This window comes from Dendropsophus ebraccatus, chromosome 4 (genome assembly GCF_027789765.1).
Source record: "Dendropsophus ebraccatus isolate aDenEbr1 chromosome 4, aDenEbr1.pat, whole genome shotgun sequence".
Taxonomy (NCBI): domain Eukaryota; kingdom Metazoa; phylum Chordata; class Amphibia; order Anura; family Hylidae; genus Dendropsophus; species Dendropsophus ebraccatus.
Window position 1 is genome coordinate 79,967,811 of NC_091457.1, and position 16,347 is coordinate 79,984,157.

The window sequence follows — 16,347 nt, forward strand, 5'->3', positions numbered from 1 at the left end:
CTGCAGTTTCTGCAGAGGTATTACTTGCATAAGGGGTGGGGGGGATTTGCTACAGTGGGATTATCTAAGAGGGGGTACCACAGGGGGGTTCCCTTTACTATATGAAGGCACAAAGTGGGCCTATATTATATGGAGGCACAGAGACGGGCCTATACTATATGAAGCTACATAAGGGACTATACTGTATGGGGGGGGGGGGAGCAAAAAAACAGGGAGGTAGCCTCTTACTTCTCTTGGTCTCTCTCTCGGCCACCTTGTTCTTTTGGTTACACCCTCGCTGGGTGACGTTTTATGTTAAAACTTAGTTGGATGACGGGGGAGGGCGCATCATGGCCCTAGTATGGCTCATTTGGCGTATGTTTATTTGACCACTATTCTTCTGTTTTGCTTAATGAATGCTGATTTGTTGATGTTTATGTTTGAATATTTATGTCTATATTGAGAGGAATGATGGCATGTGGCCACGTCACCTCCGTATGTCCACAAAATAAAGAATTTAAAAAATGTAAAAAAAATTTTTTTAATATCTATAGAGCAGGTTTTTATCGTGTGTACATCAGGGGGAGCATGTACGGTAAGCACTGGCATGTTGCTGTTGCACTTAGTTTTTTTTGTCTATACTTTATAAGGACACAGAGAGGGTCTGTACTGTATGTGGGCACAGAGGAGACACAGAGCAGCCTTATTACTATTTTGAGGCACATATTGGGCATAACTGCTTATATGGGGGGACTGTTACTGTGTGAAGCAATACAGATGGGAACTTTATATAGGGAGGGGAAGATTTTGGAGCAAGGAGCCTTAAAGGTTTGTCTGGCCGTCTCAGCAGGAGAAATCTTTACGATAGCCAAATGGAGAAGAAAAGAACAAGTGAACACACATCACTAGAAATTCCTACAGAGAAGACGTCTCCTGGAGTCATTAGATATAACTGCACTCTAAATAAAGTCTGCAGAACCAGTATACAGCTGGATCCACCGCTATATGACCACTGCTTTGGGAGAATAGTGGTGTTTATATAGTGGATATTATTCGGTAACAGTATTACCTAGTCACTGTATGGTGATAAGTGCCCTGTATATAAAATGGTATATTGGTAATCATCTAGTTTACTACAATCACAGTAAGACCTAATTTATAGCTTTTTTTTAAATAATTCACGTTTTACTACAGTACTTTGTTTTTTTTTTTTAAACATTGTTTCTTTTGTACCACTGCCCTCACATTCCAAGATCCACAGCATTCTTTTTCTCTGGTTTGGGCCCATGTTTTGCAGGAAAGTGCATAGTTTTTAATAGGAGGAGTTTTTACTCACCGTAAACTCTCTTTCTCGTAGTCTTCATTGGGGGACACAGACACCGTGGGTATAGGCTGCTGCCACTAGGAGGCTGACACTAAGAAAAAACAAAACAAGTCGGCCCCTCCCAGCAGGCTATACCCGCCCACTGGCACTGAGCTAATTCAGTAGTGAAAAAGCAGTAGGAGGAGCCGAAACAACCATAAAGAAAAAAACAGTCCACACTCAAAATCTGAAAAACACAGGCCAACAGGCAACCTTAATCAGACAACAGAGGGTGGGTGCTGTGTCCCCCAATGAAGACTACGAGAAAGAGAGTTTACGGTGAGTAAAAACTCCTCCTTTCTCGTGCGTCTTATTGGGGGACACAGACACCGTGGGACGTCCAAAAGCAGTCCCTTGGGTGGGAAGAGACAGAGTGGAGCTAAGAAGAGGAAGAAGCCACTGCTGCCTGCAAGACCATGCGGCCCAGACTCGCATCGGCCGATGCAAACGTGTCCACACGGTAAAACCTAGAAAAGGTGTGCAGTGAGGACCACGTGGCGGCCTTGCAGAGTTGAAGAGCTGAGGCCCCATGACGAATGGCCCAGGAAGCCCCAACCGAACGAGTCGAGTGAGCTGCAATCCGGAACGGGGGCGACTTACCCTTACTCCGGTAAGCCTGAGCGATGGCGGAGCGGACCCAGCGGGCCAGGGTCGCCTTAGACGCTGCTGACCCCTTTCGAGGACCCTCAGGGATGACAAAGAGTGAGTCCGAGTGTCGGAGAGACTTTGTCCTGGAGAGATAGATGCGCAGGGCGCGAACCACATCCAGCTTGTGGAGCGCGCGCTCCCTTGGATGAGAGGGGGCCGGACAGAAAGAGGGAAGAACAATATCTTCGTTGAGGTGGAAAGGTGAAACCACCTTGGGCTGAAAAGAAGCCACGGGCCTAAGTACCGCCTTGTCCTGGTGCAACACCAGCAGGGGAGGACGGCAAGAAAGGGCTGCCAATTCCGAAATCCTCCGGACAGACGTAACCGCCACCAGGAAAGCCACCTTAAAGGACAAGATGGCCAAAGGCACCTCCCGGAGGGGCTCAAACGGTGGAGACTGCAAAGCATCCAGGACGAGATTCAGATCCCACGGGGGAACTGGGTGCCGATAAGGAGGTGCAATGCGCGCCACTCCTTGGAGAAAAGTCCTGACTTGAGGAACTGACGCCAATGGTCTCTGGAAAAAAACTGAAAGGGCAGAAACCTGGCCCTTAAGAGAGCTCAGGGCTAAGCCTGCGTCCAGACCTGCCTGGAGGAAGGCCAGGAGTTGCGCCAGAGAAAAGGGAAGTGGAGGCGCAGAACAGGCCTCACAATGACGGAGGAAGGCCCTCCAACAACGATAATAAATCCTTGCCGATGCAGGCTTCCGGGCCCTGATCATGGTCCTAATGACCGCATCAGAGAAACCGCGTGATTTCAGAATCCAGGTTTCAACAGCCACGCCGTCAAACGTAGCGTGGCTAAACGCGGGTGGCAGAGCGGACCTTGAGTGAGAAGATCCGGCCGGTCTGGTAGACGCCAGGGGACGTCGGCGGCGAGGTTCACGATATCCGTGTACCAGGCGCGCCGTGGCCAGTCCGGGGCCACGAGGATTACCGGAAGTCCTTCCGACTTTATCTTTCTCACCACCCGCGGCAGAAGCGGGAGAGGAGGAAAGATGTAAGGGAGGCTGAACCGACGCCAGGGAATCACCAAGGCGTCCGAGGCCAGAGCTAGAGGGTCCCTCGTCCGGCAGACGAACCTCGGCAGTCTGTGGTTGAAGCGAGACGCCATCAGATCCACATCCGGTGTCCCCCACCTGCGACAGATCTGGGAGAACACCTCGGGATGCAGGGTCCATTCCCCTGGATCCACCCGTGCACGACTCAGATAGTCGGCCATCCAATTGTCCACACCCGGAATGTGAACAGCGGACAAGGCAAGCACGGTTTCCTCCGCCCAGGAGAGGATCAGCGCCACTTCCATCATGGCGGTCTTGCTGCGGGTCCCGCCTTGATGATTCACATAAGCCACTGCAGTGGCGTTGTCTGTCTGCACCCGAACGGGGAGACCGTGGAGCTGTGTCTGCCAGTGCAGAAGGGAGAGACGAATCGCCCGCAGCTCGAGGATGTTGATGGGGAGGCAAGCTTCCTTGGCCGACCAGGTTCCCTGAACCGTCAGATCGTTCCAAACCCCTCCCCAGCCTCGCAGGCTGGCATCGGTGGTCACAATCTGCCAATGAACGGGAAGGAAGGAGCGCCCCAGAGAGAGGCTCGGAGACCGCAACCACCACTGAAGGTCTTGGCGGAGGCGAGCCGGTAGTTTCACCCTCCGATCTAGAGAGGGGAGTGACCTGTCCCACCGTGACAGCAGGAAGAGCTGCAGGGGGCGGGAATGAAACTGGGCAAAAGGGATCGCCTCCATAGACGCCACCATCTTCCCCAGAACCCTCATACAGGAACGTATGGACACAGGGCGGTGGCTGCAAAGAGCTCTGATATTGGTCTGAAGGGACTGCAACTTGTCCTCTGGAAGGAAAACGCGGGCCTGTACTGAATCCAAACGCATTCCCAGAAAAACGATGGACTGGGCCGGGACCAGGGAGGACTTGGAACGGTTGAGCAGCCAACCGAAGCGAGAGAGCGTATCCAGGGTGATATGGAGGCTCTCTAAATTCTGGTCCTTGGATGGAGCTTTGACGAGTATGTCGTCCAAGTAAGGGGTTACTGAGACACCTCGAGCCCGAAGAAGAGCCATGACAGCCGCCATGGTTTTCGTGAAAACCCGCAGCGCCGAAGCCAGGCCGAACGGGAGAGCCACGAACTGATAATGCTCTTCCCCTACTGCAAAACGCAGGAAACGTTGGTGAGGAGGATAAATCGGCACGTGAAGATACGCGTCCTGAATATCCACCGAAGAAAGGAACTCGCCTGGCTCCAGAGATGCGATCACAGAACGCAGGGACTCCATCCGGAAGTGAGATAGTCGGACGTGACGATTCAGACGCTTGAGGTCTAGAATCGGACGTACCGAACCGTCCTTCTTCGGAACCACGAATAGGTTTGAATAGAACCCGCGGAACCGCTGAAGAGTAGGAACGCGAACAATCACTCCCTTCGCGAGGAGCGAAGGGATGGCCTGGAAAAAACCGGCCGCCAGGGCAGGGGACCTGGGGGGACGAGAAAGGAAAAAACGATCGCGGGGAACGGAAATGAACTCGATCTTGTAGCCCTGTGAGATTAGTTCTCGCACCCAGGCGTCCTGAACATGAGCAAGCCAGACCTCTTGGAACAACAGGAGACGGCCGCCCACCTGAGGAGATCCGGGTGGGGGAAAACCTTCAGGAGGAGGAGGGCTTGGAGGTGCCAGGCTTAAAGGGGGGGCGGGAGGCGGCAGATCGCGCCTGCCAGGAAGAACGGTTTTTGGAGAAACCGGATCGTTTGTTCTGAGGAGCCGCAGTCTTCCCGGAGCGAGTCGACGGAAGCGACCGAAAGGAACGAAAGGAGCCTGGTTTGCGACGGGAATCCTGACGCTTGGGCCGTTGCTGGGGAAGATTAGTACTCTTCCCCCCTGTGGCATCAGAAATAATGTCATCCAGGCGTTTCCCAAAGAGACGAGAGCCCGCAAAAGGCAGACTGGTGAGAGACCGCTTGGAAGCGTTGTCAGCCCGCCACTCACGAAGCCACAAGGACCGGCGAATAGCTACAATATTGGCCGACGCAAAAGCCGAACAGGCTGCAGCGTCCAGAGAAGCCGAGCAGAGGTACTGAGCTGCGTCCTGAATCTGTTGGGCGAGGTCGGCCAAGTCCTCAGCCGATACGCCAGAAGTAATGCCGTCCTTCAGTTGCTTAGCCCACATTGAAATGGACTTAGACACCCAAGTGGAAGCAAGGGTGGGAAGGAGAGATGAGCCAGAGGCCTCAAAAGCTGACTTAGCTAAGGACTCGGTGCGTCTGTCAGTGGAATCCTTAAGCGACGACGCATTGTCCAGCGGAAGAGTCGTGACCTTGGTCAACCGAGAAATCGGAGGATCCACAGAAGGTGGACCTGACCAGCGAGACACGAGGTCCTCGGGGAAAGGGTAAAGGACCGACAAGTGTTTAGGCTTTGAGAAACGCTTGTCTGGGGACTTCCAAAATTTGGAAAACAGGTCATCAAACTCTTTGTGACTGGGGAAAGTGCTGCGGACACGGTGCCCGCTTCTATGGAAAAACACCTCATCAGCAGGCGAGGGGTCCGGAGAATCCTTCAACTGGAAGGTATCGCGGACTGCGGCCACCAGGCTGTCCACAGTGGAAACCGCGGGAGAAACATCCTCAGGATCCGAGTTGGAAACCGACTCTGAATCCGACAGATCTCCAGGCGAATGGGAGCGCCTGTTAGGGGAGATATGAGTAGGGGCCAAACTAGTTCCAGGGGAGCCAGAGGAAGAGCGAGAAGAGGCATGGCGAGGACGCTTGTGGGAGCGGCTCCTGCCGGGCCGTACGCCACCGGCTGCCGGGCGTGATTGGGCGGGCGCTGAAGAAGAAGCAGACAGGCGGTCAAGGGCGGCTGCCACAGACTGAGACAACTGAGCCATCTGCGATACTGACTGGCAGAGAGAGCGCGCCCAGGCCGGGGCAGACTCCTCAGACTCCGGAGGGGGGTCCTGAGTAGGGGACATAGACGAACAGGACTGCATGGAACAAGCAGCGCAGATAGGCTGAGAGTGGCCGGAAGCAGATTTAGTGTTACAAGAGGTACAGAAATAGTAGGTAACAGAGGAAGGAGGAGGATGCTGGCGGCGTGTGGATTCAGATCTTGAGTCAGACATAATGAAAAAAACTAAATATATATATACATATATTAGTAAGAAAAAACAGAGCCAGCTAGTGTATTCCTACAGGCAGATAAATACTGTAACTGAGGAGAAACCAGACACCTGCAGAATGACAGAATACACACACAATGAGAAAAAACTCAGAAAGACAGAACAAAACATGGCAGAAAGTCCCATAGAGACCTTACCAGGCATCAATCTGTGAAAAAAAGGCAGAGGTCCGGCAGGGCACAGGACGGCTGCAGAGGCAGGATGGACAGCAGAAGACTGGCCAGGAAGAACAGACTGAGGGTTGTAGTCACGGGACTGAAGACTCCTGAAGACTATGGAGCTGCGCAGGCTGCCGCACCGAACGGGCTGAACAGGAGACCGCGTCACGAGCGTAGTGACGCGTCACGTGCGGAGTGACGTCAGACGTCGGCCCGCGCGGGAGAAAGACCGCGCGCGGGAAATTCAAACGGACCAGAGAAGAAGAGGCGGCGCGCGCGCGGGAAGAAGAGGCCGCGAGGACCGGAAGTTACGGCCGGACCCGGAAGTCGCGGCCATGGAGAGAGAGAAGGGGAGTCCCGCAACCGGCACCTAAAGCAGCATCCCAGTTCCCGACCCCCCCGCATGCGGTGACGGCAGGAGGACCGGAACGCAGCGGGGAAGGGAAAAGGTGCAGTGAACGGAGCTGGAGGTGCCTGGGAAGGGGGGGACGGGGACTAGGGCCCAGACAGACCGCGAAAAGGAACCGGGGAACCCCAGAAGGGAGAGGGAGAGCAGGGGAACTTTACTTACCCCTGATGCTGACCTGTCCCATGAATCTTCTGCCGGCACTATGCCGCGCTGCCGCGCGCAACTTTGGAAGGCTGGGCGGGCAGGGGCTGGCGGAGCAAGTCCGCATAGAGGAACAAACAGACAGCAGGGCTAGTCTGTGTCCTGGGCGCTGGGTCCGGCCGGTGGCAACCTAGGGTAAACAGCCCCTTTCCAGTTAGGGTCTGTGCCCTGGTTGCATAAGGGGGGGATCAGGGCGAGTCTTTAGTGACCCACCGTGCCCCAGACCTGTAGAAGAAAAGGATTAAACATCTTAAAACTAAACAAGCAGAAACTGGTCTGGAGTAACCAGACCTGCGTCTGCCTCCTACTGACACTAAGCTAAACTGGATTAGCTCAGTGCCAGTGGGCGGGTATAGCCTGCTGGGAGGGGCCGACTTGTTTTGTTTTTTCTTAGTGTCAGCCTCCTAGTGGCAGCAGCCTATACCCACGGTGTCTGTGTCCCCCAATAAGACGCACGAGAAAATATGATTTTTGGATTGTTGTGTTTTCTGAGGCAGATTGACAAAATACAACAATTCTGGCGCAGTTACTGTGCTGTAAGAAAATGGTTAGGAATGTGACCATACTAAAGAAAAATACATTTCTTATTTGGAGGGACAAAGGGGGGCTTTTTCTAATTACTGTTTATATAGCAGATTTCATTTGGTAACAGTATAGTGATATTATTCAGTTACTGTATGGGGATGATAATGGTCATGGTATTATTGGTTCTGTATACACTGGTATTATTAGTATTATTTGTGCTTTATATATTGGATTTTCTGTGTTATTTGGTACCTATGACGTTTATTTAGAGATTTGCAACATCATGCAAAGAAAATTGTCTTCTGTTAACATATTATAAATTTGTATGATTTTTTTTTTTAATACATGCTAAAATTTGCACTAGGGCCATACATACACCCCTTAACACAGCTGTAGCTGCATGCCAGACCAATCAGCTAGAGCACAATTTTAAAGGGAATCTGTGAGGACCATACCAGGTACATAACTGTAGATCTCAGCATACAGGTGCGGTGGAGATATAATAGACAGGACCAGTGTAAACTTTTCTAATTGTCCTTTACATAACCAGCTGAAGCGTCACCACAACATGACAGCTGCGGGTGAAGCAGTTCTGTCTGACACTTCAACTGATAATGAAGAGAATTTTAAAAGTCTACACTGCACTAAAGAACCTGTCTCATATCTCCCCCACACCTGTATGCCAGGATACAGCTGTGTACCTGGTACTGACCTCAGATTCTCTTTAAGGGCACATTCATACCTAATCTATTGCATATTTGACGCAGCTGATTTCATCGGTTTAAACAGATATATAAAAGTGCAACATTGAATCACAGCAGAATATGCTGTTATATATATATGCACACACACATACACACACTTATTTAATAGAGAGTAGTGAGGGTCATGACCAATAGAACAATAGAAGCAGAATTCGCTACGTCAAGTATCGTGCAAAGTTATCCATGATATATAAGGGAGGATATGGTATGTGGGCTGCTGGGGCTTGAGTACCCTAGTCTGCGACTCCGCCTAGTGCCCGTGGATGCTCTAGGCCCTGCCGTATTGACTCTCCACCGGAATAAAACTTGCTTTTAACCGTAATACCTGTCCTAGGAGGAAGGCCGACTGTACACAGCATGGTGAAGACCACAGAACGTATTGGCAGTCTGGGGTGGGTGTCAGCCAGTACAGATTGGCTTTAAGCGCGTCTGTGTAAGATGTGTTGGTCTTTTTTGCACCAACCTTTTTTGTAATATGAAATGAAGTTTCTGGGGGAGATTTATCAAACTTGTGTAAAGTAGAATCGTCTTAGTTGCCCCTAGCAACCAATCAGATTCCACCTTTTATTCCTCACAGATTCTTTGGAAAATGAAAGGTGGAATCTGATTAGTTGCTAGGGGAAACTAAGACAATTCTACTTTACACCAGTTTGATAAATCTCCCCCTTTGTTTTTATGGGTTATGGAGTGCTGAGACCATCACCTTTACTAAATTTTATCTTGCGGATGACAACTAAAAACCGATGGACTTGTGCACCCTCCTTGAGATATACATCTATGCCACAATTCCATCTATGGATGTGAGCAGACTACCATTTTTCTTGTACTTGTAAAGTTTTTTTTAAATATACTTGCTTTATTTTTCTATGTTTAAATCAACATTATACATATGCCAAAACTGTGGTCAATGCGGCCTTTGTGCCGATATTTGTTTTTTTCCGTTAACACGCTCACGCAAGGAAAGACACCTGTCCATCATGCAGTCTGTATATCAACTGAGGGCAATTAATTTAGGCTAATTATATTATCAACTCTTCACAGTTACCAGGAGACAATGCTCTTTTCTATGCAAAAATTCAGTCAGTAATATGTAACTATGTGGTTAGAGGTTTCAGTGTTGTGTGATGGGAGAGCTGACCATACAATGCAAGCATAAAATAAAGGAGCCTTTATTAAAATATTTCACACTGGACATAAAAATCGCATCAAAGCATAACGTTTACATGTTCTGCCTATTCACCTTGTTCAAAACCTTTATTCTGTTGGTGACTACCTCCTTTTAAGGAGGAGGCTCACTCATTCATAGTCACATGACTACAATTACACCAGTTTTGTACATGTGTAAACAATTGGTGTAATTATTGTCATGTGATTATGAATGAGCGAGTCTCCTCCTTAAAAAGAGGCTGTCACCAACAGAGTTTATGTTGTGAACAATGCGAATAGCCGAAACGCAAAAACATTATGCTTTGATGTCGTTTTTACATCCGGTGTAAAATTCTGAATGAAGACTGAAGGTTTTTTTTCTACTCCAATCAGTGCTTGGTCCTTTCTCTTATATTTGACGGTTTGTGGACATGAACCCTCCGTGCACCTGGAGTGGTGGGTGGTTGGAGCTGCTTCTACATTTGTTGCTATACAATGCGAGCACCCTCAGGATTCTCTGCTACTGAATGTGGACGGACAGTAGCTATATGCCTGCGCAATGAAGAGAGACGCCTAGTGGTCATATGTATAGTCATGATTTTAACGTAGAAAAAAACTTTAAAAAATAAATTATATTACAAAACTACGGACATTGAGAGAAAGGAGCTGCTGCACCGCACACCTATGGCTGACACTAATGCCTTTCAGCTACATTTAAAAACCAACGCCAGGATGTTGGTATATAATTTGATAAAACCACACTGCCTCATGTACCACATGCAGGTCCCCTGGCCTACACTTAATCAACACTGTCAGTCAGTGAGCACCAACCCAACAAAGAGAGTGCAAATAGGGAGGGCAGGGAAGGGCCCTGCAACCCTACTGTCACAGGACAAACCCCAAGGGCACCCCCTAAAACCCAGCAGGCGTCATTGACGGAGAAAGTAGCCACCAAGCAACAAAAGTCTTACTACTCACCACTGCACCAGCGGTAGAATGGGAAAACTAGGAGGAGCTTACCATGTGTGCACAGGTGCTTCCTGCTAATTGGGGTTACATGGGTCTTACCAGGAGGAGTGCTAGCCACTCAGAAAAGTAAAATACGGACATAGAGTTCACACTTGTGTTGCTTGGTGGCCGCTTTCTCTGCTGGCGGTGCCTGCGGGGTTTGGGGGGGGGGGGGGCCTTGTGGTTTGGTCCTGTGACAGTGGGGTTGCAGGGCCATTTTGAGGCCTCCCTTTCCTGCTTGCGCTCACTTTTCGGTGTTTGTGGTTGCTGACCGACACGGTGTTGGTTTAGTGTAGGGACTCATGTGGGCCAGGGGACCTGCACGTTGTACATGAGGCAATATGGTTTGATCAAATTATATACCAACACCCTGGCGTTGGTTTTTAAATGTAGCCGAAAGGCATTCGTGTCAGTCATAGGTGTGAGGTGCAGCAGCTCCTTTCTCTCCCCGTCCGTATATTACAAGACTGCTTGCGATCACAACCCCTATGCAATAGTGCCTCTTCAAGGCGATCCACATTTTTTGCTTTTCCACAAAAGTTCCTTTCTATGGGTAATTTTGGGTCGCAATGACGCCTATTTTTTTCCGGGACGGACGGTAAATCCATAGAACTACAGACAGTGTAAATAGCCGGTAACAAAAAAAAGGTAACCAATATATATCCCAACGGGAACTGATATAGCTCCCAGCTGCACTAAATACAGATTTCGACAAAAAACAGTCTTTTCCCGGCGCAAACTAGTGTGTCCAGCCCATAACTATTAACGGCTCTCTGCCTGTCAGCACACTCTACAGGGGTCACTGGAAGGCAGAGAGGGCCTTTAGTAGTGTATGATCGCTATGTAGTGCGTCTGGGAGCAATATCAGCACGACTGTAAGCTGGTTCCCCTTTAACATAACATGTGAATCTTCACTATACGGGGCACAGCCTCGCTAACTCATTCCGGTAGGAACTTGAAATACTGAGGTGTGATGAAGAGGGGTCTTTTTAACCATTTTTTTGTCCCTGCAACATTATGGGCGCTTCATCCTTTCATAGGATGTTGTGAAGAGCGATGCTATGGAAAAAATTTTTTATATGCTTTGAAATACAGACTATGTTAGTGCTATTGAAATCAATGCATCTGAGATTGGAATACCATAGTATTTGGCTGCAAGCCATAGTATGCAAACCAAGATTACTTTACAGAGCATAGCCTAACCTACAACACTGAAGACCAACAGAATGTGCACTTACCTGTCTCCATGACTCCCCCGACTAATCCTGTCCCCAGACCCCTCAGAGGGCTTGTCCTTTTCTTCCCAGTCTCTAGAGCCCACTTTTGCCTTTTTGTCACCTTCCTGTCTCTCCTTTTCTTCTCTCTCTTTTCTTTTCTGGGCAGCCAACAGATCCAAGCCCAACAATGAGGAGCGAGGCGCAGGTGCTTTAAACACGTGCTGCTCAGCACTTGAGCTCTTCTTCTTTACCACTAACCCTCCTTCTTGGTCAGAGGGGTCGGTGCCCTCCAGTCTGTGAAGAGATGCATCATCCTCCATGTTTCTTTTGGCACAGCGCCTCCGTTAGAATGTGTAAGGTGTCAGCATACAGGAATCTATTTTTAGTGGTTTCTGAAAGGATTCAAGTTCATTACAATTGATACATATTCATTTACAAGCTAATATACACGTAATCCATAATATTTTCCATTCTCAAAAAGCAGACAACTTATACACATCAGGGCCCCCTGACAGCCAACTGAGCTAATATCACCTTTTGATCATGGCTGTGGAGTCGGTAAGCCGCAACTCTAACTCCTGAATTTTATCACAACCGACTCCAGCTCCTTCATAAAGGCCAGTCACACACCAGGAAACTTAAGGGTCCTATTACAAGGAGCGATTTTTAACGATAAACAAAGGCAAACAAGATTGTTTATCGTTAACCTGAAATAGTTCACGCAGCCTGCTGCAGCCATAACACGCACGCACGCACCCAGCCTGCTGCAGCCACAACACGCACGCACCCAGCCTGCTGCAGCCACAACACGCACGCACCCAGCCTGCTGCAGCCACAACACGCACGCACCCAGCCTGCTGCAGCCACAACACGCACGCACCCAGCCTGCTGCAGCCACAACACGCACGCACCCAGCCTGCTGCAGCCACAGCACGCACGCACCCAGCCTGCTGCAGCGACAGCACGCACGCACCCAGCCTGCTGCAGCCACAGCCCGCACGCACCCAGCCTGCTGCAGCCACAGCACGCACGCACCCAGCCTGCTGCAGCCACAGCACGCACGCACCCAGCCTGCTGCAGCCACAGCACGCACGCACCCAGCCTGCTGCAGCCACAGCACGCACGCACCCAGCCTGCTGCAGCCACAGCGCGCACGCACCCAGCCTGCTGCAGCCACAGCACGCACGCGCCCAGCCTGCTGCAGCCACAGCACGCACGCACCCAGCCTGCTGCAGCCATAGCGCACACACGCGCAGCCTGCTGCAGCCATAGCGCACACACGTGCAGCCTGCTGCAGCCATAGCGCACACACGTGCAGCCTGCTGCAGCCATAGCATGCATACACACACAGCCTGCAGCAGCCATAGTGCGCATGCACCCACATGCACAGCCTGCTGCAGCCATAGTGCGCATGCGCACACACGCGCAGTCTGCTGCAGCCATATCACCCACATGCAGTCTGCTGCAGCCATAGCATAAACACCCAGCCTTCTGCAGCCATAGCGCACACACACACACACACACCAAGCCTGCTGCAGCTATAGCATACACACACACCCAGCCTGCTGCAGCCATAGCACAAACACTCAGCCTGCTGCAGCCATAGCACAAACACCCAGCCTGCTCAAGCCATAGCACAAACATACAGCTGCAGTACACTGAAGAAAAATACAGTCTTCTCGCAAAGAAAAAACCACACTGAGGACAGAGGTTCTTGCTATACTACTTATGTCTTCTCCTCCTCTATATTACACAAGATATCTTCATATTACACTGCTGCTCATATACAGTCATCCAGCATCCAGGAAGAGAACAGCACAGATCTCCTTCCACACAATGGACTCTTCCAGCTCAGAAACAAACTGCCAAATAGTGACCGACAACTTTTCCCCGACCACCCTTTTCTAATAGGGCCAGTGTCCTATCACTAATATATTCCCCGACAACAATTATCTAATAGGGACAGTGTCCTATCACTAATATATTCCCCGACCACCCTTATCTAATAGGGACAGTGCTTTATTACTAATATATGGGGGAAACTAAATGTATGGGCGAAAGTGCATTTCTGTTGTTATAAATAAAGGGCTTAGATTGATAGATCATCAACTATATTGATGAGGAACATTTATAAAATCCATATGAAAACTCAATTATAAAATTTGGAAAGATTTTTTTTTTCCCCCAACTTCAGCCAAAACTAGCTTTGACTCCGATTCCTCAGCCCTGCTTTTCATAGATATCAATGAAAGCAATTCAGAAGATACCTATGTCTTTTTTATTTTCATTTAAAAAGTGGATTAAACCATGGAGGCCATGATCTATTGAACACACAAAATGGCTCATTGTTAAGCAGATTTTTCTGCCGTGAAACCTATGGTTAATAAATTTGCAAGGAATCAGCATGTTGCGGATATCATTCCTCTAAATCACAAAGTGTGAAACCCATGTCAAAAATCAACAGATACGTCATATGGTGAATTAAAAACCTTCACCAACAGACAATTTCCACCCATAAACATTCTGCAGCATGTTAATGAGAGTTCTTCATCCACATGGCTGGTACCATATGGTCCTTTACAGACATCTGTATTTGGCCTTCTAGTACATGATCCATGACTACAGGCAGTCCACTGATCAGAATCAGTGAGCCACCCACAATCACAGACCATTCACTTGTGAAGGGGTCGAAAAAACTACAGAATCCGAACTATATGGCAGGTCTTTTTTTTTTTCTTGACCCTCCCCCCCCCCACCCCGCCAAAAAAAATAGAACCTTTTATTAAAGAGTCTGGATTACCATGCAAGCAAATGCAGATAAAGGTTCTGATTAGAGATGAGAGAACAGTGTTCGAGTTTGAGTCGATCCGAACCCGAACGCTCGGTATTTGATTAGCTGGGGCTGCTGAACTTGGATAAAGCTCTAAGGTTGTCACATGGATACAGCCAATGACTATATCCATGATTTCCACATAGCCTTAGGGCTTTATCCAAGTTCAGCAGCCACCGCTAATCAAATGCCGAAAGTTCGGGTTCGGATTGACTCGAGCATGCTCCAGGTTCGCTCATCTCTAGTTCTGATATATCTGTAACCGTGAATCCACAATGGGGAAGGGCATTTTACAGATATTACAGAGTGAATATGTGTGAAATCACCTCCAATAACAGGGCCTGACAGTCTGTTACTTGACAGATCAAAAGCATTGAGTCAAATTGAAGAGGTTGCCAAGTGCATTCAACAACAGCAATTATTGTCAGGCACTAAGGAATTAGGCGTAAAGAGAAAAAATATATGTTTCCCTGTGTAAAAAAATGGAACATCACTGCTTTAGAGTGCAAATACGATAAGATAATCCTTTAATAGTCCCACCATAGGGAAATTCATCCGAATACCCACACAGCAGCCATGTGTCCAGAGTGGTTTCACACATGGGTTCAGATTTATCAAAGTGCGTAAAATAGAAATGGTGTACAGAAGTGTGATTTGTTGCTCTGGACAATTTACACCAATTTATTTTATACAGTTTAATAATTCTTGTGTTTCTTTTAGAAAAGAAAAAGACGAAAAATACCATCAAGAACACAACGGTATTTTTTCTGAAAATACACTGCGGTCAGACGTTTGGCGAGTATTAACATGGAAATATATAACACCATACCTACAATGCTTTCTTTGTTTGAGGCGTTTTCCTCACTTGGGATGCGTTTTATGGATCACTGTCAAAGTATAAAAGAAAACAAAAAGTTTAGATGTGCATTTTTGTTTGTTTTGGGGGGGGGGGGGGGGGGGGGGGGGGGGGGGGGGGGGGGGTGTCCACAAAAATCCTTAAATTGGAGCTCTCAGCAGAAAACGGGCGTAAATAAGCTAATAGATAGATGGGGGCTTCTCACCAAGAATCTGGGCATAGCTTTTTTATTTACTTCATATAGCTTTCTAGCACTTAAGACATAAGCTTTTGGTTACTGCCAGGGATCAGCTGGGTACATGGGTTTGAGTCTTTTAGGTGGCTGAGATAATAGGCCGGTCAGCCATTAATCCCCCTGTATGAAAGGCCCATCAGAACATAACTCTCTGCAAAGGAGCTTGCTCTCCAGACAGAGAAATTTCACTTAGGAAATGAATAATGGTCCAAGAAAATAATAAGTATACTGTAGTATAGAACTACTAATTACACATGTATGACCTCCCATAGATCACACTGACGGGTTTCCTCCTGTAAGAATAAGGGGCAGGCTGTAGTTACCAGAAAGCTATGGATATGGTTTGTGTGACACAAGGTGACAACCACTGCTGCAGTGTAAGTGTGCTGTAATGGTCACATGATGTGCAGCAGCCATAACATGGCTCATATCACCTCACTCTCACATATACAATGGATGCATAGGGGGGGGGGGGCACAGAGTTGTTAGCGTTACCCATAGCAACCACCAAGCTGCTTTCTTTTCCACAACTGCCCCCCCAAGTCTGAAGCTTCTCATACACCGTATAGCAGCTCCATATGACGGGACCGTGGGCAAGCAGCAACAATATAGGACACAGCCCCATATACATAACTGAGCGCCTCAGGAACCCCCCCATCAGACACCACACGGTAGAGCACTGCCCCACACCAACCTCTCAGGTGTAATACACAGCCAACTCCGGTTTTCTACACGGAAACCGGAGCCAGACACTTCCACTTACATTACCTCAGACCGTGGGCGCCGCCATCATCCCAGAATTCTTACCGTTTTTTTTTT

At 48.8% G+C, this 16,347-nt stretch overlaps 1 protein-coding gene across 4 annotated transcripts in view; it reads right to left on the bottom strand.

The window, feature by feature from the left end:
* Nucleotides 1–16,343, bottom strand: part of DHX38 (DEAH-box helicase 38) — a 34,171-nt gene extending 17,828 nt beyond the window's left edge. The window contains exons 1-3 of one of the 4 annotated variants that reach the window (XM_069966128.1): nt 16,297–16,343; nt 15,271–15,324; nt 11,629–11,999 (exon numbers count right to left, since the gene is read on the bottom strand). In XM_069966128.1, the coding sequence (XP_069822229.1) occupies nt 11,629–11,927 (299 nt within the window). In that variant the 5' untranslated portion in view covers nt 11,928–11,999; nt 15,271–15,324; nt 16,297–16,343. Of the gene's footprint in view, nt 1–11,628; nt 12,000–15,266; nt 15,325–16,291 lie in introns of all 4 variants that reach the window. The other 3 variants (XM_069966126.1, XM_069966127.1, XM_069966129.1) reach the window with 3 other exon arrangements.
* Nucleotides 16,344–16,347: the final 4 nt, after the last annotated feature.